This window comes from Oryx dammah, unplaced genomic scaffold (genome assembly GCF_014754425.2).
Source record: "Oryx dammah isolate SB20612 unplaced genomic scaffold, SCBI_Odam_1.1 HiC_scaffold_19, whole genome shotgun sequence".
Classification (NCBI taxonomy): Eukaryota; Metazoa; Chordata; class Mammalia; order Artiodactyla; family Bovidae; genus Oryx; species Oryx dammah.
In genome coordinates this window covers 73,440,710-73,465,296 of record NW_024070203.1, presented here as the reverse complement: position 1 = coordinate 73,465,296, position 24,587 = coordinate 73,440,710, and the positions used below count along the sequence as shown (strand labels likewise).

Here is a 24,587-nt window from a genome sequence, read left to right as displayed (position 1 = left end):
GCGCCCGCCCCTTCCAGCTCCCCACCGTTCCCTTAGGAACCGACAGCGGGGCCGGGCCTCGCTCCCGCCCTGGCGGAGGCTCGGGCTGGGTCACTCGGGGACGAGAAGCTCCCCCGGCGCATCCGTTCCCGGCCCACCCCCCGGCCTCCGCCTCAGCTGCCGGAGGAGGAGCCAGGTCCCCGCGGAAACCCGGCCCCCGCCCTCCTCCGGCCGCAGCCCCCGGGGACTCGGCCGAGCCCTCGGCGCTTCCCGCCCACGCCGCCCGCGGGATCTCAGACCACCCCGACTCGTCCCGAAGACGCGGCGCCCCCCGTTCCCACGGTTTCCGGCAGCTCTGCCCCCCCCCCAACACCCCCGCGCCGAGCCCAGCATCTCCACGAGTTCCCAGACGTGCAGCCCCCAACAGGGCCGGTTCCAGTCGCGCGGCCCCGCGGCCGGCGGCTCCCGCCTCGGCGCGCTGCCCCCGCGTCTCGCAGCCCCGGCTACCCCCCTCCCACCTTCCCCACCCCGATGCTGGGGTCCCGCTTCCCATCCCTTCCATCTACTGTCTCCAAGGCGGCTCCGAGGCCCCCTCCCCCGCCAAGGCGTCCTCCGGAGGAGGCCACCTGCCTGCCTGTTCCGGAGATAAGGGAGTCCCCTCCAGACGTCTGGGGTGGGGTAAGCTCCCCGGGCCCGCGTGCCATCCCCTTGCACCCACGCCGGGCGCCCCTCCCCACAGCACCCCCGCTATCTGCTGGGTAGCCCCAGTCCTGCAAGCCTCCGTTCAAGACCCCCCGAGATGGGGAGTCCCCCTCTCCTCTCCGGTGGACTCCCCGCCCTCACATGCTCGAGAGCAGCCCCCTCCCAGCTTGGGGCGCATTCCTTATCCAGACGGAGGCATCTCTTCCCCCCGGCGCCAGGTGCAAGGTGGCCCCCTCATCCCCCCCTCCTGTACTTCCACGCCTCCTAGTCTCGCTGACAGGGCAGCCAGCACCCCCCACCCCAGTCTCCTCACTCTTCCCGCCCCTCCAGTCATCCCACCCCCCTCACCTGCTTCCAGTCTCCCAGCGGAGCTGTTCCCTTCCCCTCCTTACACCTCGAGCGAGACCCTCTCTCACTTCGTCTCTAGCTCCCAGCCTGCTTCTCCAGAACCCTCTCCCGTCCCCCGCTCCGCTACACACACGCCCTCACCAATGCCCAGTCTGCAGGCGGGAAGCCCCTCTTCCTCTTCCACGACTCCCCTGCAACCTCTGTCCTCAGGCGAGGCTGATGTCAGGGGCTCGGGGGTCTCCCCGGACGCAGCGAGGCAAGAGAAGGGCTTGGGGCATCCCCAGGTGACTTACCGTAGCCTGCTGGAGAGAAGCGCCGCCGAAGTTGAGCATGGTTGGCTGCCCGGCCGCCGGCGACGAGCTGACTGGCTGCAAGGCTGTCCTTGGCTGCCTGGCCACAGACGGGCGCCCGGAGACACTCGACGCCGCTCCCGCCGCCGCTGCGCTCCGCGCCGTCTGCCCCCCTCCCCATTCAGGTAGCCGCTCCGCCTGCCCCGAGCCGCGGGCGGGGGTGGGGGCGGAGCCTGGGGCCGGCCAATCAGCGACAAAGGTGTGTGAGGCGCCGGCCAATGGGCTCGCGGGGCCACGCGTGATCAGCGGCTGCCCGGCAGCGTGAAGCTTGTGTCAGTGGAGCGTGTACACAATCCCCTGGCAGCGCATTTCCCCGGGCCCAGCCCGAGGGAACTCCCGCCACCACCTGACGCTGTGGACGCGGCCCCCACCCCTCAACCACTCGCACTCTCCCTCCCCGGCCTGCAGTCCCCTTCCCTGGCCCGGGGGTGGGGCGGCGCCAGGAACCCGAGCCCAGCCCGGAGGCACGGCCGCCGCGGCGCGCCCAGGCTCTCCGCGGAGAGCCGGGCCCACGTGGGAGGTGGGGAGGGATGCCCGCTCCGCCCATTCCCCTCCGCGGGCGAGGTCCCATCTCGGGCCGCCGCCGCCACGGGGTGGGCGGGACGCCGGGTGGCCAGGCGGGGGAGGCGGCGGCTGCAAGCCAAGGGTCCAGAGCCAAGAGATTTGCATTTGGAAGCGCCCCGTCCTCTTGCGCGTCTGGCGAGAAAGGAGAGCCTGGTGACCGACCGAGCTGCATTTCTGGATCATTTGCTGGGTTTTTGCCTCGCTGAACCGTGGGTAGCACCAGGGAAGTGGAGGCGAGGGAAAGGGAATCCTGTCACCGAGCGGACACCTGCTCCTGCGCCCCCCGCCCACGCCCGGGCCGCAGGCGCTGGCTCGCCCTCTCCATCTGCCCTGCCGGCGGCGTTGCCCGCCCCCGTCCGCCCCGCCCATCCTTCCTCCAGGGCTGTGGAGAGAATGGTGTGGGGACTGCAGGAAGCCCTGAAAACTAGACCAGTGGGGGTGCTGGGGAGCCATAAGCCAGAGTTTTTTTTATCTTTCTCTGGAACCGACTCTCAGTTGCAGAACCGAGTTTTGAGCTCGGTGTAAAGTTTAAATTGCAGTCTACAAGCTGTTTCAAAGGTAGGCCCTACCCCCACACCTACCCTGGGCCACGGCCTCCGGAAACGCCCTGCCGGGAAACTGCTGGTGGTGATGGGGAGGGGCGGGGTCTTCTAGGGTCACGAGGCGCCAGCCAGGGCACGCCAGGGAGTGGGCTGCCGTGGGAAAAGTGAAGTCGCTCAGTCGTGTCCGACTCTTTGCGACCCCGTGGATTGTAGCCCACCACGCTCCTCTGTCCATGGGATTTTCCAGGCAAGAGTACTGGAGTGGGTTGCCATTTCCTTTTCCAGAGGTCTTCCCAATCCAGGGATCGAACCCAGGTCTCCCGCATTGTAAGCAAGACACTTTACCGTCTCAGGAAGTCACGAACCCCCCTACTCTCGGTCCCGCGAAAGCCCCAGCCACACCTCCACAACCCCCATCCCGAACCAGGTCAGAGGCGGTCTGGGGCCTCCGGACTGCGAGCCTAACTGCGAGGCTGTGGTTCTGCTTTGGCTCCTTGTCGGCTCCCTTTGGGTGATAGCGCGGCTTAAAACAAACTTAAAGCCACTCCTTGGGACTGGCTAACCGGGGTCAGAAGTCACTGCCCTTCCCTCCAGCTGCCTCACTTCTCCGTGTAACTGAAAGGCTGATGATGTAAGTGTCTTTTCTTTCCGAATAATCACAAAATGAGTATAGAAAAGGAATAAACTAGGGAATCCCTTGGCGTTTCAGTGGTTTGGACTGGGTGCTTTCACTGCCATAGCCTGGGTTCAACCCCTGGTTGGGGAACTGAGATCCCGCAAGCCTCCGGGCATGGCCAGAAAGCAAAAAAAAAAAGAAGAAAATCAATGAATTAAGTATTTTAGAAACAGGCCCAGGCTAGCCAACAACAGTAGGAGTAATAATAATAGGATCAACCAGGGCTAGAGACGCCCACAGAGAGAGGGAAGGAGGACTGAATGGCCGCCTGTCACTGCCTCCTGAATCTGCTGGAGGGGCGCCAGCTCAGCAGCTCAGGCAGCTCTTCTGTCTCCCCTTCATCCCCTGCCCCGGCTTCTGTCTGCAGCGGCGGCGTCCCTCCCTGCGGGCTTCCTTCCGCCTGGGCTGTCCCATCCTGTTGATGTGAGCCTGGGGGGTATTGGAGCAGCTGGCCCTGGGCACCTGCTGCAGCAGAGGAAGCTCCTGTCTGTGCCCAGCCTGCCTTCCTGTCAGGGAGCTGCCCCTGGGGAGGCCGCAAAGCCCTCCAGGTCCCTCGGTCCCTTCCTCAGGAATGTGGGGCCTGCTGGCATGGTTCTCTTGCACGCTGAGGAGCAGGGAGCATTTCTGGCTTGTGGGAGTGATTCAAAACAGGAAAGAAAAGGGGTAGGAGGAACACTGTGGTGGCGGCACCATTCCTAGAGATTCAGAGAAAGATGTTACCCAGGCACCTCAGGCTGAAAGGAGCCAAAACTAAAGCCCTTATTTTTACTTCTTCCCATATGGGCTTCTCATCTCCCATCCAGCCTTCACTGTCTTCCTCAGTTGGTCCCCAGTTCTGAGCAGTTTTGCCTCAGAAATGTCTCTCGCCCCTCACTTTCCACTTGTACCCCTCAAATGTCACTCTATGTCAGTCTGTCATCAATGCTTGCTTAGATTAAAGAACCTGCACTCCCCTCACACAGCCCCCACCCCAGCCCCGCTGGCACGCCAATAGCAAACTCTGAAACAATGGCGAACACTGAAACTAGAGTGGGCTTTTCAAAAGTCATGATCCAATCCTGATTATCTGTACTTAAAAAATGATCCTTTGCTCCTACCGCCTAGGAGGTTAAAGGCCATTCCATCCTGCCCCCAACTTTCCCTAGCCTCCCAGTCTTCTCTCCCACCCAGATATACACTTGCCTATGGTCACATCCTCATTCAATAAGCATTGTATTGCTCATTTATCCACTGCATTCAACAAATATTTGTTGAGCACCTACTACGTGTTGTATTCACTGGGACAACAGCAATGAATAAGACAGGTGATGTCGCTGCTCTCAAAAGGCTTGGATGGGAGGATAAAGACAAATAGACTATGAGTGTGTGTATTAGTCGCTTACTTGTGTCTGACTCTTTGCGACCCCATGGACTGTAGCCCACCAGGCTCCTCTGTCCTTGGAATTCTCCAGGCAGGAATGCTGGAGTGGGTAGCCATTCCCTTCTCCAGGGGATCTTCCTGACCCAGGGACTGAACCCAGGTCTCCCACATTGCAGGCAGATTCTTTACTGTCTGAACCACCAGGGAAGCCCCAAGTAGACTATATGTAAATGAAAGCTCTTACAAGATGGTAGCCATGTCATAATCATCTTTGTGGTCCAGTGCAGACACTTTAGGCGGTCACGCTTCTTTAATGGAGAAAATAAAATTGTAGGTTGTCTGTGAAGATTCACTGAGGTCATAGGCAGAATGTGGACAACTGCCTAGGCAGAAGTATGGACCCTTCTAGTCCTTTCCCTTAACTTGCATCATTACAGCAGCAGGCATGGAAAACTGTCATCTTAGGCATGAGTGAAAGAAAGTCCTGAGCAGTAGTAAGCAGTACTTCAGTTAAATGCTGGTCACCCTCCTGCTAATGGTGCTGGTTTCTCCTTCAACTGGAACTGCGAAGGAAGGTGTGGGGCAGGTGGCTGACATTTAAAGAGCCCTCAGTTCAGTTTTATGGATATTAAAACACGTTGTCCCCACCAGCCGTCTTCTCTTTGCTCCTTACAGTCTGTGGATATTGTCACCATTCATTCATTGCCCTACCATATGCCAGGCACTAGCTGAACACTGAGGAACAATCGTAAAAAAAGACACAGCTCACAGGAGCTTCCAGTACAGTGAAAGAAGGAAATAAGTGAGCTGGCCAGCCATGACTGTAGTGTGATGAATGCTAAGTAGAGGGTGTGCACCATGTCCTCGGTAGGTGAGGAAGGAAGGGGTGAGGGAAAGCTCTTCTGGTTGGCTTCTAAGCTGGAGGAGAGGAGAAGTGGAGGTGGAGAGTAGAGAGAGTGATGGGGATTCAGGATGCTCTGAATTGTCCACTCACAAATTTGAGAGTTAGGATGAGCTGTTTAGGATGTTAAGGGAAGCAGCTCCAAATATCAAGGCCCTTTATGTGCCTTGCTAAGGAATGTAGATGTGGAACTTTTATATTGAGGACAATGGGGACCTACTGACAGGTTTTAGTAATGATAGTATAGAAAATTCATTCTGGCCCAGTTTGGATGCTGGATCAGAGAGCCTGGGGTCTAACACCAGTGAGAAGTCTTTTGTAGCAATAGAGGCAGGAAATTTGACAGTGGCAGGCATGGAAAGGCTGGAATAGAGACACCAAGAACCAGGAGGATTTGGTAATTGATTGGATGTGGGCATGGAGAAGAGGGAGGTGCAGAGCAGGACTGCTGAGTTTTGGGCTTGATTCACTGGAGGAAACAGGGCAAAAGCGAGACACTATTGCCCAGGAAAGGAGTTCCTGAGAGGTAGTAAGTTTGAGTGGGGAGGAAGAAAATGCCAAATTTGACTTAGGACGTGTAAAACTGAAGTTACCCGTGGGACATCCAAACAGAGATATCCAGGAGGCTGTTGGAATTTCACGTCTAGAGCCCAGAAGAGAAGGATCTGGGCTGGAAATTAAAATTTGGTCGTCATCACGGTGTAGGTGGCAGTCAGAACCAGGAGAATGGATGAAATCCTCTAGGAAGAGTAAGGAACAAGAGGTGGAAGAACTGCAGGTGGTCCTCTGGTGAACTACAGGCTCAGGATGGAGATTAAGAGGGAACAGCCACAAGCTGAAATACTGGCAAAATGCGACACAGTGAGGACTTCCTTCACGTATGCTGCATCAAAGAAGTGCATAAATATGCACTTATTTCTTGGCCTAATGTGATGTAAAGTGGAGATGAGAGGCAGACGGGCTGATTCAGAAACTGAGAATGTCAGACAGATTAGAAGAAATAATTATCCCCTCTGACTGGTGAATACATCATTCATTATTTTCATTACACTAGTTACCATAGTTTTTAAGCTCTTTACAAAAATCTTTTAAAATATTGATACGTTGAGTAGCTTGTTTCTAAAGATGGTCACAAAACCCCTCCCATTCTGCATAACCTTTTCCAGTGAGTGCCATTCCTGCACCAAGAGGTGTGAAGTTTAATTCCCCCAACCCTTGATTCTGGGCTGGCCCTATGACTCTGACCAGTAGAAATCTGGGTGCTATGGGATTTCATGCCTGGGTATTAAGAAGCCTTTGAATTTCCCAGTTTTACTCTCTTGGAAATCAGCCACCAGGCAGAAGTTGCTTAGGCTAGGCTAACTCACTGAATAAAGAGAAAATGTTTGAAGGAAGAATGGCCACGTAGAGATGAAGGTATCCCAACCACCAGCCAGGACCAGGACTCCACCAGGGGCTTTCCTAGTCCTGGTCAAGCAGGCCTAGCTGACACAACCTGGAGAAGAGATAGGGTCTCCTTGAATTTCTGACCCACAGAATCATGAACAATAAATGGAAGAGCAACCCACGCAGAATTTCCTGCCCCCTTCCCACCCAATATCCCTTTACCCCCACTTTTGTCTGCAGGGGTGTCCCTAGGTTTGGGGGTGGCTTCATATGCCGCAAGGGATAACTGAAAAAGTGTGTTTCAGCTCTGGAGGGACAGATGCAGTTTTCAAAATACTCATTTTATATGAATGTGTGCATGCTCAGTTGCTTCAGTTGTGTCTGACTCTTTGTGACCTAGTGGACAGTAGCCTACTAGGCTCCTCTGTCCATGGGATTCTCCAGGCATGAATACTGAAGTGAGTTGCCATGCCCTCCTCCAAGGGATCGTCCTGACCCAGGGATCAAGCCCTCATCTCTTATGTCTCCTGCATTGGCCTGCAGGTTCTTTACTACTAGTGCTACCTGGATAACCCAGTACTTTTTTTTTTTTTTTAAAGAATTTAAAACAGCTGAGAGAGTGCCCCAGGAAGGAGGTCTAGAATAATTGATGCATTAGTAAAGGGAGAAGGGGCTTCCCTGGTGGCACGATGGATAAAAGTCCTGCCAATGCAGGGGGACACAGGTTCGATCCCTGGTCTGGGAAGATCCTACATGCCACAGAGCAACTAAGCCTGTGCACCACAACCACTGAGCATATGTGCTCTAGAGTCCAGGAACCTCAGCTCCAGAGTGGAGAGCCTCAGCTACTGAAGCCTGTGCGTCCCAGAGCCTCTGCCCCACGGGAGAAGCCACCGCAAGAAGAAGTCCGCACACCGCGAGGAGGAGTGGCCCCTGCTCTCCACGAGAAAGCCCACTCAGAGCAGCGAAGACCCAGGGCAGCCAAAGATAGATGAATAAATGAATAGAAAAGGAAGAAGAATTGGAGGAAGAAATAAATGGTTTTAACCTGGAGAAGGGGGAAGTATGTAGATCTGGAAGAACCCAACCCCCAGCAGCCCCGTTCCCACTCCCAGCTCCCAGCACTCCACTGGGGCTCTGAGACGGAAATAGACTGGTAACAGGAAGGAAGAAGGTTCGTGTGAACTTGAGCCAGCGCCTGCTGTGCACCAGCCCTGCCTGCTTCACCAGGAATACGGGAGACCTAATTTGATCCTTATATAAAGTCCATGGTTTTATTATAACATTTTAGATTTTTTCTGGTAAAGAATTACATGTTTCCACTCTGCATTCCCCTCTTTTTTATGTCCCCAAGAGGTGTGAAGCTAGTTAAGTAGTACTGCAGGGTTCCAACTAGCAGTGAAACAAGAGTTGTTTAACAGTTCGATTCTTATGAAATGAAAACAGCCTTGTTGCCTTGCTTTGTTTGTTTGTTTTATAACAAAAGTAGTATGTGCTGATCATTGAAAAAGATACAAAAAGGAGTAAAATGATGAAAATCTCCCATAAAGATACTCAGAATTAACCACTATTAACATTTGGATACACATTTTTCAGACTTTTTTCCTGCCCTGCCTTCTCACTCCCGCTTCTGTAAATAATAAAGTATGCTACTTTGTAACCTGCATTTTTGTTTATTAACATAATCGATCACTCTACACATGAAGATTACAGAGTTCTTACAGCCTGCTTAAAAGTGTGAACTTCTGTTTTCTCTGTAGAGTCTCAGTTATTAACTTTTACCTACATACAGAGTTCAGAATCCCAGGAATCTTGTCATGGGTATGAAGGGAGGGGTGTCCCTCCTCAAAAGCCAGATGTCTTCCAGCTTCTTTGTGAATCATTGCTTGGCACAGGCCTTCTCCAGTTGTGGAGCATGGAGGCTACCCTTCACTGCAGGGCATGGGCTTCTGGTCGTCGTGGCCTCTCTCGTGCTCAGTACAGGCTCCAGGTGCTCGGGCTTCAGTAGCTGTGGCACACCGGCTTGGTAGTCGCAGTTCATGGGCTTGAGAGTGGCGGCCTCAGTAGTTGCGGTGCATGGGCGTAGCTGCTCCGCAGCACATAGAATCTTTTGGCTCCAGGGATCGAACCCAAGTCCCCTGCATTGGCAGGCGGATTTTTATCCACTGTGCCACCAGGGAAGTCTGGCACTGGCATTTTTAATTGAAATTGTCTGAATGTTGAGAAGATCTAGAAGAAGGGCAAGTGTCATAAATGTGCTCCCTTGGGGTTCTTCAACCCCTTCTCCCACCAAGTCTGATGGCAATGATGTGTGGTCCTCTTGGGAAAGCCTTCATTTCACCCCTGAAGCCAAGCACACAGGCCCTTTTGGTTTTAAGTGCTATGTTGCTACTGATAATAGATATAAAACAAATGTAGGAGGTGACCCAACGACCAAAGAGCCTGGAAGATGTGATAAAGCTTCCAGAATCTGACACAGTCCTTTTACAGTTTAATGAAGCCTATGAGCTCCTTCTCTGAATAATACTAAGTTCACAAAATGCAATTTGTCAAAATACAAAGGAAACCATTATACTGATAGAGAGTTACCAAGAGGTTTCCCCCGTGGCTCAGTGGTAAAGAATCCACTTGCAGTGCAGGAGACACAGGTTCGATCCCTGGGTCAGGAAGATCCCCCAGAGAAGGCCATCCATTCTGGTGTTACTGCCTGGAGAATCCCACGGTCGGAGGAGCCTAGTGGGTTACAGCCCATAGCGTCCGCAAAGAGTCGGATACGACTGAATCGACTTAACATGCACATAGTATGCAGAGTTATGAAAATATTTTTAAAATTATAATTTAGCAATATAGTGTCCTTTTATGAACACGTGAAAAAATAAGATCTAAGGGGGAAGCAATAAATTGGGAGATTAACAAATACACACATGCACGCATGTGTATTAAGTTGCTTCTGTCTCGTCCAACTCGAGACCCTATAGACTGTAGCCTGCCAGGCTCCTCTGTCCATGGGATTTTCCTGGCAAGAATACTAGAGTGGGTATTGCCATGCCCTTCTCCAGGGAATCTTCCAGACCCAGGAAATGAACCCATGTCTCTTAGGTCTCCTGTGTTGGGACGCAGGTTCTTTACAACTAGTGCCACCTGGGAAGCCCCATATACACACCACTATATATAAAATATATGTAACTAATGACCTGCTGTATAGCACAGGGAACTCTACTCAATATTCTGTAATGGCCTATGTGGGAAAAGAATCTTTAAAAAAGTGGATGTTCAGTTCAGTTCAGTCACTCAGTCGTGTCTGACTCTTTGCAACCCCACGCACTGCAGCATGCAGCCTTCCTGTCCATCACCAGCTCCCGGAGCTTGCTCAAACTCATGTCCATCAAGGAGGTGATACCATCCAACCATCTCAACTTCTGTCGTCTCCTTCTCTTCCCACCTTCAATCTTTCCCAGCATCAGGGTCTTTTCCAATGAGTCAATTCTTCGCATCAGGTGGCCAAACTATTGGAGTATCAGCTTCAACATCAGTCCTTCCAATGAATATTCAGGACTGATTTCCTTTTGGATTGACTTGTTGGATCTCCTTGCAGTTCAAGGGACTGTCAAGAGTCTTCTCCAACACCACAGTTCAAAAGCATCAATTCTTCTGTGCTCAGCTTTCTTTATAGTCCAACTCTCACATCCATACATGACTACTGGAAAAACCATAGCTTTGACTAGATGGACCTTTGTTGGTAGTCTCTGCTTTTTAATGTGCTGTCTAGGTTGGTCATAACTTTTCTTCCAAGAAGCAACCATCTTTTAATTTCATAGCTGCAGTCACCGTCTGCAGTGATTTTGGAGCCCAAAAAAGAAAGCCTGTCACAGTTTCCATTGTTTCCCCATCTGTTTGCCATGAAGTGATGGGACTGGATGCCATGATCTTAGTTTTCTGAATGTTGAGTTTTAAGCCAACTTTTTCACTGTCTTCTTTCACTTTCATCATGAGGCTTTTAGTTCTTCTTCACTTTCTGCCATAAGGGTGGTGTCATCTGCGTATCTGAGGTTATTGATATTTCTCCTGAAAATCTTGATTCCAGATTGTGCTTCATCCAGCCCAGTATTTTGCATGATGTACTCTGCATATAAGTTAAATAAACAGGGTAACAATATACAGCCTTGATGTACTCCTTTCCCTCTTTGGAACCAGTCTGTTGTTCCATGTCCAGTTCTAACTGTTGCTTCTTGACCTGCATACAGATTTCTCCGGAGGCAGGTCAGGTAGTCTGATATTCACATCTCTTGAAGAATTTTCCACAGTTTGTTATGATCCACACAGTCTATTGTGATCTACACAGTCAAAGGCTTTGGTGTAGTCAATGAAGCAAAAGTGGATGTTTTTCTGGAACTCTCTTGCTTTTTTGCTGATCCAGTGGATGTTGGCAATTTGATCTCTGGTTCCTCTGCCTTTTTAAAATCCAGCTTGAACATCTGGAAGTTCACGGTTCACTTACTGTTGAAGCCTGACTTGGAGGATTTTGAGCATTACTTTGCTAGTGTGTGAGATGAGTACAATTGTGCAGTAGTTTGAGCATTCTTTGGCATTGCCTTTCTTTGGGATTGGAATGAAAACTGACCTTTTCCAGTCCTGTGGCCACTGCTGAGTTTTCCAGATTTGCTGGCATATTGAGTGCAGCACTTTCACAGCATCATCTTTTAGGATTTGAAATAGCTCAACTGGAATTCCATCACCTCCACTAGCTTTGTTCATAGTGATGCTCCTAAGGCCCACTTGACTTCGTACTGTATAACATGTATAACTGATTCAGTTTGCTGTACACCTGAAACTAATAGAACATTATAAATCAACTATGTACCAATAAAAATTAAAAACAAAAATATCTAGTGTGGATCTAATAACTGAAGTAGTATTGAAGTTGTGATGAGCATAAACATGATTCTGAAGTGTGCAGTAGTTGCAACTCTGTATAGAAATACCTGTGATTTCTGTTAGTGACAAAGTCACTGCTGATGCCGTGGTATGTTTTCTATATGTGGTTATGATAAAGAAAATGCTAAGTTTGAAGACTCCTGAACTCTAGTCATAAGTATCTTGGGGGCCTGGGAGCCCCCATATTAAGCACGCTTGCTTAACCTGCTTTTATTATTGTTTAGTCTTGGCTGTGCTGGGTCCTCGTTGCTGTGCGGGCTTTTCTCCAGTTGCGGTGAGCAGGGGCTGCTCTCTAGTGTCGGCTTCTCACTGGGGTGGCCTCTCTTGCTGCGGAGCAGGGCTCTAGGATTGCGGGCTTCAGCAGCTACGGCCTCCAGGCTCTAGGGCACAGGCTCCACAGTGTGGCACATGGGCTTAGTTGCTCCATGGCATGCAGGATCTTCCCAGACCGGGGCTTGAACTTGTGTCTCCTGCTTTGGCAGGCAGATTCCTACCCATTGGAATACCAGAGAAGTCCCTACCTGCTTTTAAGAAGGAGAAATGGACCCTGGTACACAATCAAGGGAGGGACCCACTAATAGCTCCACCCATCTCATGCTCAGTGATGATCTGGCTGCCGCAGGAGAACTGAGGCTGAATAGCAGGGTGTACAACCTGCATCCCAGAAGACACCAGGCTGGACAGCTTCAACAGCAGTTCACGTGTGTTTGGCTCTGAAATGAGCTCTTCCTGGGTGTTTTCCTGTTGGAATGAGGAAACATGGGGCATGGGGAGAAGGGGGTATAAATAAAGTATGGCCTTGAGAGGCAGCTGCCGAGTCTGAAAATCTGGCTACACTGGCTCTTCTGGGTATTCCTGGGCTAGTCCCTTTAGACAGCCCAGCCTCAGTTTCCTCACCTGTACCATGGGAATTACATAATAACTGACACCCGAGAAAATCAGGGTTTGGGAAGAGTTTAAATAGGACAGACTATGTGAAAATGTTTGGCAAAGACTGAAGCAGTGCTTCTCAAACTCTAATGTGCATAGAATCCCTTGGCAATCTTGCTCAAGTCAGATTCTGATGCAGTAGGTCTTGGGTGGGCATGGAGATTCTGAATTTCTAACAAGCAACTTCCCAGGTGATACCTAAGCTGTTGGTCTGAGGACCACACTTTGAGTAGTAAGTACTCTACAGATGTTCCTTGTTATCACTGAGTGTCACTTTAATATTCCATCTAACTCTCTCACACGAGGAGGATGACAGCTGAAGATAAGGAGGCAGACACAGCTCATCAAGCGAGGCGAGGCTTCTGCTCAGCAAGATACTCTGGTCTTGCAGCCCCACCTTCCCTCTCTCTTGTCTTCCACTACCAGCCGCGGTGAAGACTGGCCTTGATGACCAAGTGAAATCATGTTTTAGTCCAGATCAGCAGAAACTAACCAATCATGGGAGCGGGAACAAATATTGAATGGCATATTTATATATAGAAGTATATAGAGAAAATATTTTGCATTTGTGATGCTAAATATCTCCTAAACTTTCCGGAAATTTTATATTGCATCTTTTGGTTTTGCAAATCAGATTGTTCATCCCCACGCAGTTCTCCTAAAGCATCCCATTTCTCGTGGTACTCATAGGTGAAGAGCTTTAGAGAGCGCCCTGTGACCTACTGTATCTGTTCTAAACTTCTGTCTTAGAATGCCAAAGAAGACCAATATCAGAAGGGTGGTGATGGTGCAGCTGAGAATGTAGAAGATGGAACACTAGCGCACTGCTGGAGGGAGTATCAATTGGTACCATCACTCAGAAAAACAGTCTGACAGCTGTTGAGATTAAGCATGCACATGCCCTATGACTTGTGAAAAAAAAATTGACTATATACCCCCAAGAAATTCCTTCACAGGTCCATAGGATGTTTATCATGGGATTTCTTGGGGGGTAGCTGAATAGTGGAGGCAGCCCAGGTGGTTATCATTAGAGAAAGGTATTATTAGTAAAATATATGGAAGATGTGCACCGTTAAAAAGTCAACAGCAGTTAAGAAATGTCAACCAGATGTACATAGCAACACTGATGGGACTTAGAAACCGAGTGTTGGGAGGAAAACAGGAAACAGAACAGGATTTATAGCACATTATCACTTCTATAAAGATATATTCACATGATAGTAATAAGCCTTTTGAAAAAGGTATGCATGCACAGCTAAAGCAGACAAGGCGATTGCACCCGCTCCAGTGCTCTTGCCTGGAAAATCCCATGGATGGAGGAGCCTGGTGGGCTGCAGTCCATGGGGTCACGAAGAGTTGGACACGACTGAGCCACTTCACTTTCACTTTTCACTTTCATGCAGTGGAGAAGGAAATGGCAACCCACTCCAGTGTTCTTGCCTGGAGAATACCAGGGACGGGGGAGCCTGGTGGGCTGCCATCTATGGGGTCGCACAGAGTCAGACACAACTGAAGCAACTTAGCAGCAGCAGCGGCAGCACATCTAAAGATAAGTTAAACATGAGAGTAGGTACTAGAGGGGCAAAAGGAATATAATTAGAGTTTGGAGGTTAAGAAGTAAATGAACCTTATATGGATTAATGATGAAGTGTTTAGAAACTGAGTTTTTAATTCAAATTTCCTCACCTGGGGTGAAAAAAAGATAAAACGTTTATCTAAAGGTTTCCTATATCAAATGCATAAGGACCTTCACAGTTGAGCCCTACATGACGTATTCCATGTGTAACTCCCCATTTCCGGGCCCGTCTTCCTCACTGTTGCCTCACTACAGATCATGGACTTCCTCCCTTTGACATCTTTCCAGCTGCGGTCGGCGTCCTCTCATCTTGATTTCTGGCTACACTCACCTGCAGTAGGTCCCTAGCAGACAGAACCTGGGCTCCAAAGGAACGTGGACATCACTGTCCACAGGTGTGTCAGGATATATTTGCTCAGGGGGTTGCTTCCTCAGTTCTGGTGACACCACTGATTTGACAGAGAATCTAAGGAAGTCATTTCTTGTGCATCTGTCTCCTGTAGGAGATACCACACAAGGCAGTCATCTATAATTTAAGTATTTCTGTTCTTCATTAGACCGTGAACTCATGGAGGGTGGGAACCTAATTTTCTGTGTCCACTGCCCCAAATTAATCATATATATGAAGCCTGTCAATAATGTTTTAGAAATGGATACCCCAGTCCCCTAAGACAGGGTGGAGCAACCTGACCTCAAACTAGTTTATACCTAATTTAAAATTTTAATTGGTAGTAGTTTCAAAGTGCTTTGTATTATGGTCCTAGAATATGCCCCCAAATTAATACATGATAACAAGGAAAGAGTTGCTCCAGTTCTTATGTCCAAAGGTACAAAGTACCGTCTACTGTTTTCCTTCCCTTCCGGGTGGAATGTGTTCCAGAAATGATCGTGTACATGTGTGCTGAATCCCTTCAGTCTTGTCTGACTCTGTGACTTTATGGACCGTAGCCCACCAGGCTCCGCTATTCATGAGATTTTCCAGGCAAAGAATACTGGAGTGGGTTGCCATGGCCTCCTCCAGGATATCTTCCGCCACCCAGGGATTGAAGCCAAGTCTCCTGGGTCTCCTGCGTTGCAGGCAGATTCTCTACCCACTGAGTCACCTGGGAAGCCCCAGAAATGATTGGATAAATCTAAAAAAAAAAAATTTGGACATCATCAAAGTGAACTCTTGGGTTCCCACGGTTTGGGAAGGAAAGCAGAAGTGGGTGAAACGCTAGAGTGAAAGCCTTTGCAAGAAAGGAGTGGAGTATTCATCACTAGAACCTCATATCCTTCAGAAAAATGGAAGCTACCTTCTGTGCAGCTACATCTGGTGTGCACATGACCAGCAGGATCCAGTATTTGCCAGGTTGGTTGTTTATGGGAATTTCCAAATGGCAAGAACACAGAGCAATTCTCTAGCTTCTGACAAAATCCACCGGGTCACAGAGCATCATGGGACTCCAGCCTAGCTGCAACTCTGCGATCTGAGGTGGGGTGGAATGTTCCTTCATCATCATCATGGTTGTGAACACAAGCCCAGCACAAGGGCATGGGGCCTTCTGGGATAGGGTTTTCTCAAAAGGAAAGATTAGGGAGTTCCCCAATGGTCCAGTAGTTAGGACTCCACGGTTTCACTGCCAAGGGCCCAGGTTCAACCCCTGGTCTGGGAAATAAGATCTCACCAGTGGTAGGGCATGACCAAAAAAAAGGAAAGATCAATTTCTAACTTACTTTTTCACCACTCCTTCTAGGACAGGGTCCAAGACTCATTTTTACACACCCAACTAAATGCAATGAAAAGACCCTCTGACAACTGAGGGAAGAGCAAGCAGGTGGTGAAATGGATTGGTCCAGGGCCTGGCTTCGAATCCCATTACCACAGCAGTCGGCAGTTTTCGGCTCCAAGAGACATTTGCTGTCTGCTAGGACTCAGGGTAGTTGGCTTCTGCTGCCTGCTGCTCCAGGAAAGAATTCAAAACCCAAGCATATGGAGAATATTTAAACTTAAATTTGGGTGTATGGCATTGGTTCCCTGGTACATTTGGCTTTGAAATTCACCATCTGTTCAGTATAAGAAGGCCGGGCAGACTAGGTGCCCGCTGCTCTGTAGTTTTGTAAACCTTCTGAATTACCCCCACCCTGTCCCCATCCCCCAACCCTCTTCTGCCCGCTGGAGGTCACCGCCCCCCAACCTTGTCAGGCATTGGGCTTTAATAATCGTTGGGTTATGACAACACCAGAGAAAGAATAGGGTTAATTGCAAGGAAAAAGTAGAAAGACAGGAAGAAGGACTGTAGTGGAAAGTGATACAAGTCCTTTTGTAAGAGCAAAAATTAGGAAAGATGGGTGAATCTCAATCTTATTTGCATCTTAGAATCACCTGGCTAGCTTTCCATAATGCCCAATTCAGCTGCACCCAGGACCCTTAAGTCAGCATTTCTGGAAGGTGGGACCCAGACCTCAGTAGGATCAGGGAGCATCAGTTTTTTAATTTCCTCAGGTGATTCCAGTGTGTGGCCAAGGTTGAAAAACACAACTTTTGAGTCAGGAGGCTTGGGTCCTGGCTCCAATCAAGCCACTAATCAGGGTTGTCTAGGGAAAAACCACTTTCTCTTCAGTTTTTTTACCTATCAAATGAGGGGATTGCCTCCAAATGTGTTTGACCAAAAGCAACGCAAGTTTGACCCCCCCACCCCGGGACCATTTTCTAACATGGTTTTCTAGCTTTGAAATTCTAAGAAACTATTCAAATGGCAGTCAAAAGATTTGAGCTCTGAAATGTCTTGAAGTATCTGATCTGAGTGTAGCTTCTATTCAACGTACCAACTCGATAACAGCAAAAGTCTGATGAAAGAACCCGGGTAACTTTCTAGGTCCTTCTCTAGTAAGAAGAAATATCATTCTCCTTCCATTTCACAAGGCTTTAAAGAAAGGACTGTGGGTCTGTTTGTCTTGTATTGCTACTTAGCTAAAAAATTAGGCAACAATCAAGAAAGGTCGCTAGTGCTTGCTCATGCTCCCTCTCTTTCTCTTTCCACATCTGAGGATAATTACTACCAGGCAGGAACATTTAATATGAATTCACTTAAACAAAGAATCACGGTTTTGTAATCAGTGGGGAGAAAAGTTTTATTGGAACTTCATGTTGAAAAATGAAATTAAGTGACATAAAATGTTTTCTTAGGTGTAACAAGTCTAGGTTATCACTGCAAATGTGCACTAATCCTTAGAAAAGGATTCAAATGTTATTTTTCTCAGCATATATTTTCTGACAGAATTATAAATCTTAACATCTTTACTTGGACTTTTAAGGCCCTATCACAGAAGAGATAGGGATGGTAGTATTAACTGAGACATGATGTTTTTAATAAGGACCAATTTTATAAGTGACTGCTTTATTAAAGAAGATTTTCACTACTTCCTATCTTCAAGGATTTAGAGTAATTATGGTGGTGGTGGTTTAGTCACTAAGTCGTGTCCAACTCTTTGTGACCCCATAGACTGTAGCCCTCCAGGCTCCTCTGTCCATGGGGTTTCCCAGGCAAGAATACTAGAGTGGGTTGTTTTTTCCTTCTCCAGGGCATCTTTTTTACCCATGGATCAAACCTGCGTCTCCTGCATTAGCAGGCATATTCTTTACCAATGAGCCACAGGAAAGCCATTCGTATAAACACATATGCCATATGTCCCCATCTATGCACAAAAGAGGTAAATATACACTGTTAAGTGTATGCTGGGTAGCAAAAAGTTACTGGATTCTGTATTTGAATATGGCGTTACAGATAATGTTGCTGTCTCCTGTGACTGGAGAAGTGGGCACATTAACCAAGTTTTAGTTTCTAAAGCCAAAACCTACCTCTTCCTACTCTACCGTGGGCTGTCTACTACAGTCAATTTCTATAGATCCCTACTCATTTCAGTAGCCATCTAATAACTGTGTTCTCAGGAAGAAACTGACCAGCTATCTTTTTTACATTGTAAATAATCTATTAATAATCGTGAACACTTATTAAGCTGAGGCTCTGTTCCAAGCACACTCCTATATTATCTTAGTATTTACAGCAGTTCTGTGGCTGACATGCGTACGTTCACACCCATACTCTATTTTGTTAACTACGTTTTGAAATAATGTTTTCTTTCTCCTTAGTCCTATCTGAAAAGCACTTCCCTGGCCCTCCACAGGGGGTAACTCTGTGTATAAACCTTCTAGCCCCAACATTCGGCACAGAATCCTAGTCCTAAATTGGATCTTCTTTAACATTAACTCACACCCCTTGCAGTATCCTGACAGGTGGCCCCTCTGCCCCTTCATTTAGAACTTAAAGTGCTCACATGCTCCCTATCTCCTAGGGAATTTCATTTTTACCTTTATTTTGAAAACAATTATAATTTGTCAAAAGTTTCTTCCTTGCATCAAGTTCTTCCCGTAGCTTCTATCCCACTAATCTCAGTTCTGCCACTATGAGGTTCCCACCCTAAAGAAATATAATTCTTTTTCTCTGTGTATGCCATTCATATAGTTGAAGCCCCTTATCACCTGAACTGTGTTGAGAATCTTCCCGCTGTGTTTTTACACATCTTAATCACATTTTCAGGCTATAAACCCTGAAACAGAGCTTTTACTGGAATTGAGCATCAATTAGTAGAGTAAATTGGATCAATTAAATAAAGGTTAAATACAGGCCAGTAAATCACTTGTAACAGTGTTTGCACAACCCTCCTAAACAAAGGGTGTTTTTTTACTCCCAGGCAACTGTCTATAGGAGGCCTGAACCTGCTGACCAGAATGTGGTAGAGAAAGGTCCCTACAGGGAGTTCCCTGGTGGGCCAAAGGTCAGGGCTCTGTGCTTTCACTGCTGAGGGTATGGGTTCAGTCCCTGGTCAGGGAACTAAGATCCTGCAAGCCACATGGCTGAGAGGGGAGGAAAACTCACAAGGTTGTTTTTTGTTTGTTTGGCTATGCCAGGAAAAAAAAAAGTACCTGAAATATTACCTCCTCCTTACATCACTGTCCACCTGCCTCCCCCATCTTTGCCCAAGGAGACGAAATGAGGTTACTTCTTTGTATCAAGCTTCTTATCCTCCTAAAAGGGAGCAGTTGGCCAAAAGGTGACTACTGAAATGCAAGGGCCATCTCATAGAGAACCTCTGCTTTAAAAAGAGTCAGTTGTTATAATGAACTGATTCAGAAGCGTGGTCCCTGGAGGAGCTCAAGCTGGATGCAGTGGTAGGAAGGATGCCTGGGTGAGGGCCCTGGAAGTAGATTAACAACCTTGTAACACTTTTTCCCCCCTCAGCCATGTGGCTTGCAGGATCTGAGCTCCCCGATCAGGAATTGAACCCATGCCCTTGGCAGTAAAAGCACAGTGTCCTAACCATTGGACTGCCAGGGAATTCCCATCAAGTACCTTGTTTTTTAAGTTGAAGGATGCGTCTGAGTTTGGGAGTTCCAGCTTTTCCCTTTGCCCAGCTGGTTCCTCATCATTGCCTGGGGGAAGGAATAGGCCTGAAAGAGCAGTACGAAGCATGGCGTCCTTTTCTCTGAGTGAAGGGAGCCAAGCCTGCTGAGATGGCTCCTGTGGGCCCACAGCTTCAGACCTTCCTCAAGTCACATGTCCCACCCTCTTGTGGCATGCATCTAGACTACCCCCGCTGTGGAAGCAGGGCAGGAAGAACAGGAGTGCTGGAAGAGGGCTCAGCAAGGAACCAGAGAAGAGAAAAGTGGGCAGGGGTTACTGCTGTGTTTAAGAACAAAACTGGCATCACCTGAACACCAGGCTTCTAGACCTCACTGTTGCATCCCAGATGGAAGCCAAGGTTCACCACACCCCTCAAAATCTCCTGGGCATCAGTGAAGCTTTGGTAGAGGCCAGAAAAGGAAGCTGAGAAGCTGGGTATGTTGGTAGAAAAACAACCAAATGCTATTGCCCTGGACCCCGTGCTAATTCTTTGTGAAGTTCACCTTCCTTCATTTTATTCAACCTACCTGCATCCTCTCTTTGAACCCAGTATTCTTGCCTGGAAAACCACAGAGAGGGGGAAAGTTTGTGCATCAAAGGACACTGTCATTGGAATGAAAAGGCCACCCAAAGAATGGGGAAAATATTTGCAAATCACATATCTGATAAGAATAAATGTCTAGAATATATAGAGAATTTCTGAAACTCATCAACCACAAAAACACCTGATTTAAAAAATGAGTAAAGGCCTTGAACAGACATTTCTCCAAGAAAGATACACAAGTGGTCAATAAGCACATGAAACAAAAAAGGTCAGTATCACAAATCATTAGGGAAATGCAAATTAAAACCACAATAAGATACTAGCCATTAGGATGGCTATAATTAACACAAACAGAAACGAACAAACAAAAACCCAAATGTTTTCAGGTTGTGAAGAAAATAGAACACTTGTATGCCACCGGTGGGAATGTAAGATGGTACAACTGCTGTGGAAAATAGCATAACAGTTTCTCATAAAATTAAAAAAGGATTTACCATATGATCCAGCAATTTCACTTTGCGTAAGTACCCTAAAGACTTGAAAGCAGGGTCTCCAAGATATGTTTGTATATCCATGTTCACTGCCGCATTATCATCGTAGCTAAAATATAGAAGCAACCCACGTCAAATAGATAAGCAAAATGTATATACACACAATGCAGTTTTATTCAGCTTTTAAAAGAAAAGAATGCAGTTATCTTTTACAACATGGATGAAACTTGAAGGCATTATGCTAAATGCAATAAGCCAGTCACAATAAGACAAATACTATATGATTCCACTTGTTTAAATGCTACAGGCTGAATGTTCATGTCCTCTCAAAATCTATACGTTGAGATCCTAACCTCCAATGCAATACTATTAGAAGGTGATGAATGGGATTAGTGCCCTTAGAGACCCCAGAGAGCTCCCTTACCCCTTCCACCACGGAAGGACCCAGCAGAAGATAGCCCTCTGTGAGCCAGGAAATGGTCCATACCTAATCTGCAGTCAGTCAACTTGATTTGGGACTTCCCTGCCTCCAGAACTGGGAGGAAATAGATGTTTTGTTGTTTAAGCCACTCAACCTATGATATTTTTGTTCAAGCAGCCTGAACCAGCTAAGATATCAGGTACCTACAGAAATCAAAATCATAGAGACAGGAAGTAGCCCGGTGGTTGCCAGGGGCTGGGAGAAGGAGGAAGCGAGGAGTCCTTATTTAATGAGTGCAAAGCTTTCAGTTTTGCAAGCTGAAAAGAGTTCTGGGGTTGGATAGTGATGAAGGTTGCACAGTATTATGAGTGAACTTAACACCACTGAAGTGAAGTGTTAGTCGCTTAGTCGTGTCCGACTCTTTGCCACCGCATGGCCTGGAGCCCTCCAGGCTCCTCTGTCCATGGGATTCTGCAGGCAAGAATACTGAAGTGGGTTGCCATTCTTCTCCAGGGGATCTCCCCAACCCAGGGAATGTAATCTGGGTCTCCTGCATTGCAGGCAGATTCTTTACTGTCTGAGCCACTAGGGAATACCACCGAACTGTACATTTAAAAATGACTAAGATGATAAACTTTATGTTATGTGTATTTTACCACAATACAAAATTCGGGGTATGTGTGAGGGCCATGGCAACTCTTGAAGCCCGGGCCCACCAAGTGCCCCCGAGAAGCTGGCATCTTGTCTCCTGATGTGAACAATGTTGCTGGGTAAGAATGGCCTGGGTGCTCAGGAGTCGCACTCAGGGAGTTTCAGATGCAGATTCCTGAGCTCTGACATAAGATCCTGATTTGGCACCTGTAGGAGGTGGGGCCTAGGAGTCAGAATTTTTCAAACGCCTACAGTGGTTTTGATAATCAACCAAGTGTGGGATCTGTTGGTCTGGATCATTAGGGAGCCTTTGTTATTGACCTCAGCTAATTTCAGGCACCAGCTTCGTTGGATTAGGTTCAGCTATAAAGCAGCACAACAACCCAGGCATGTCTCTGGACCGTCGAGGCTGTTGCCTGCCATTCATTCAGACAAATGTGTATTAAGTGTCAGCCACCCTGTGCTTGTGCTGTGCCCGGGAACAAGGTGTGTCACAAGAGGCAGAGTCCCGGCTCTCACAGAGCAGAGATCGTTTAGCCCCCGAGCCCCTGACCCGAGCCCCTCCCTCTCCAGCAGCCTTCACTCTCTTGCGTTTTTTATTTCCCAGCCTGCTCACCACAGGTGCCTGTGTGCTCAGCCGCTTCAGTCGTGTCCGACTCTTTGTGACGCCATGGACTGCAGCCCACCAGGCTCCTCTGTCCAAGGGTTTTTCCAGGCAAGAATACTAGAGTAGGTTGCCATTTCCTCCTCCAGGGGATCTTCCCAACCCAGGGATCAAAGCCCCATCTCCTGCACTGCAGGCAGATTCTTTACCGCTGAGCCACTGGGGAAGAGCCCTGTTCACCTCACTAGGTTGTAACTCCTTTCAGAGCTCAGTCTGCATCTAATTCATTCCTAGGCTGTCACTGTGTCCTGGGCCCGCCCCCACCGCCACTGCCCACACTGTGTGTCACGGTTTGCACTTGGTAAAATGTCTGTGAAAGAGAGTTGTCCATTCACCCAGCAGATATTTACAGGGTGCCTACTCTGCAGCAGCTTGGTTGTCGGTTCCAGGGTGATGAGGCGGGTGAGGTGGTGAGGCATCCAGGGTGCAGATTTCAGCAGGTGCTTCTCATAGGAGCAGCGAGAGCAGGGCCTTCACCCGAGAGTGAGCGCCTCCTTACATTTTGTGCCCCCGGTGCCTGGCTTGTCTCATCACGGTCCCAGCTAGGCGCTGGGGATACCACCGTGAACAAAACAGACAAAGACTAAATGGACTTAAGTAAATTCTCCCTTCTTCCAGGGTCTCTGTGGGGCTCTGCTTGTCGCCTAGCCTTACATCTTCTTCACTTGTGTGCTATCCGCCTTCCCAGGGAGGCTGTGAAATCTTTTTCTGGTCCGCTCCTTCCTCTTCCCACCCGACCTCCACAAGCATTCTGCCTAGGACAGTGTTTTCCAGGATCTTGTCCTTGACCAGCTGCATGGGACTCGATCGTGGCACCATTAAAAATGCAGCTGCCCAGGCTCACGTACTGAGTCAGGTTCTTTGAGGGTAGAACTCAGGAATTTGCATCAAGGTCCCTGGGTGGTTGAGCGGGCTTCACACCCGTGGATCCTCGGCCCACCGATGTGTTCGGTCAGTACTGCTAAAGTTGACCGATACTAGAAGGAGGAGAAGATGGGGGAGAAGGACATTTGGAATGTGATTCAGTTTCTTTCTGATTCTGTTCACAAAGTTGGAAGACACAGGAATGAGAAAGGGCTGGTCCATGCTGGCCTTGACTCTGACCTTGCGGAGGGAGCTCTTCAGCTCAGTCTTGTACCTTGGCTGGGCCACTCCAGGCCCTCCCTTGAGATTTATTGGGTTGCCTGCCTTACCTCCCGAGGAAATAGAGGTTGGCATTTCCCATAGCTTTGGTTGGGTCAAAAATTTCCACTGAGCTGAGCTGGAAGTGATGTGTAGGTAGGTGGCCAGGGGAGGGTCTTGAGAGCCCCAGGGCAAATGAGGACCATTGGAGGGTCTATAAATCTCGTCCTCCCTGACCTCTAAGGCAGACACCCCCCATTTCCACTTGCTTCACATTGTGCTCTGCACAGATGCTCATGCACTTCGGGCTGTCAGGCGCATGCTGTTCAATGGTGATCATCTGAATGAGATCAATCAATTGCGTGCTACCAGTAAAAGCCAGTTTGCAGGGTGGAGCACACTTTGGCTTTCCTGATCCATCAACTCCTTGGCAGTATCAGAACGAGATTCTTCTGCTGATCCACCACACCCAGCTCCCTCGGGAAGATTTCAGGATCTCATCTGCTTTTGAAAAGGTCAGGGAGGGAGATGAAGAACCCATCAAAGGCCCCCTCAGGAGGGAATTGTGGTAGTGTTGAAATCTGGGTCCCAATCCCAGGGTCCCTAAACGGCAGGTTATGATCGAAGGCTTCCAACAGCAGGCCACTGGAGTTGAATTGATTCATAACCTATTTATTGGCTTGTAAGGTTGGTGACAGTGGTTTTCAAGCTTTTTGTGCATCAGTACCACTTACGTGTGTGTGTGTCAGTCACTCAGTCACGTTCAACTCTTTGTGACCTCATGGCTGCAGCCCACCAGGCTCCCCTGTCCATCGGGATTCTCCAGGCAAGAATATTAGAGTGGGTAGCCATTCCCTTCTCCAGGGGGTCTTCCCCACCCAGGGATCAAACCTGGGTCTCCTGCATTGCAGGTGGATTCTTTACCATTTGAGCCACCAGGGAAGCCCTATAGAGCTCGTTAAAACAGGCGCGCAGACCCCACCTCATGATCTTGAGAGCTG

General features: G+C 48.7%; 1 protein-coding gene across 1 annotated transcript in view; it reads right to left on the bottom strand.

Annotated features, from left to right (window-relative positions):
* Nucleotides 1–1,866, bottom strand: part of KLF10 (Kruppel like factor 10) — a 6,749-nt gene extending 4,883 nt beyond the window's left edge. Inside the window, exon 1 of the mRNA XM_040261969.1 lies at nt 1,323–1,866. Within this exon, the coding sequence (XP_040117903.1) occupies nt 1,323–1,361 (39 nt within the window). The 5' untranslated portion in view covers nt 1,362–1,866. The remainder of the gene's footprint in view (nt 1–1,322) is intronic.
* Between the last annotated feature and the right edge of the window lie 22,721 nt (nt 1,867–24,587).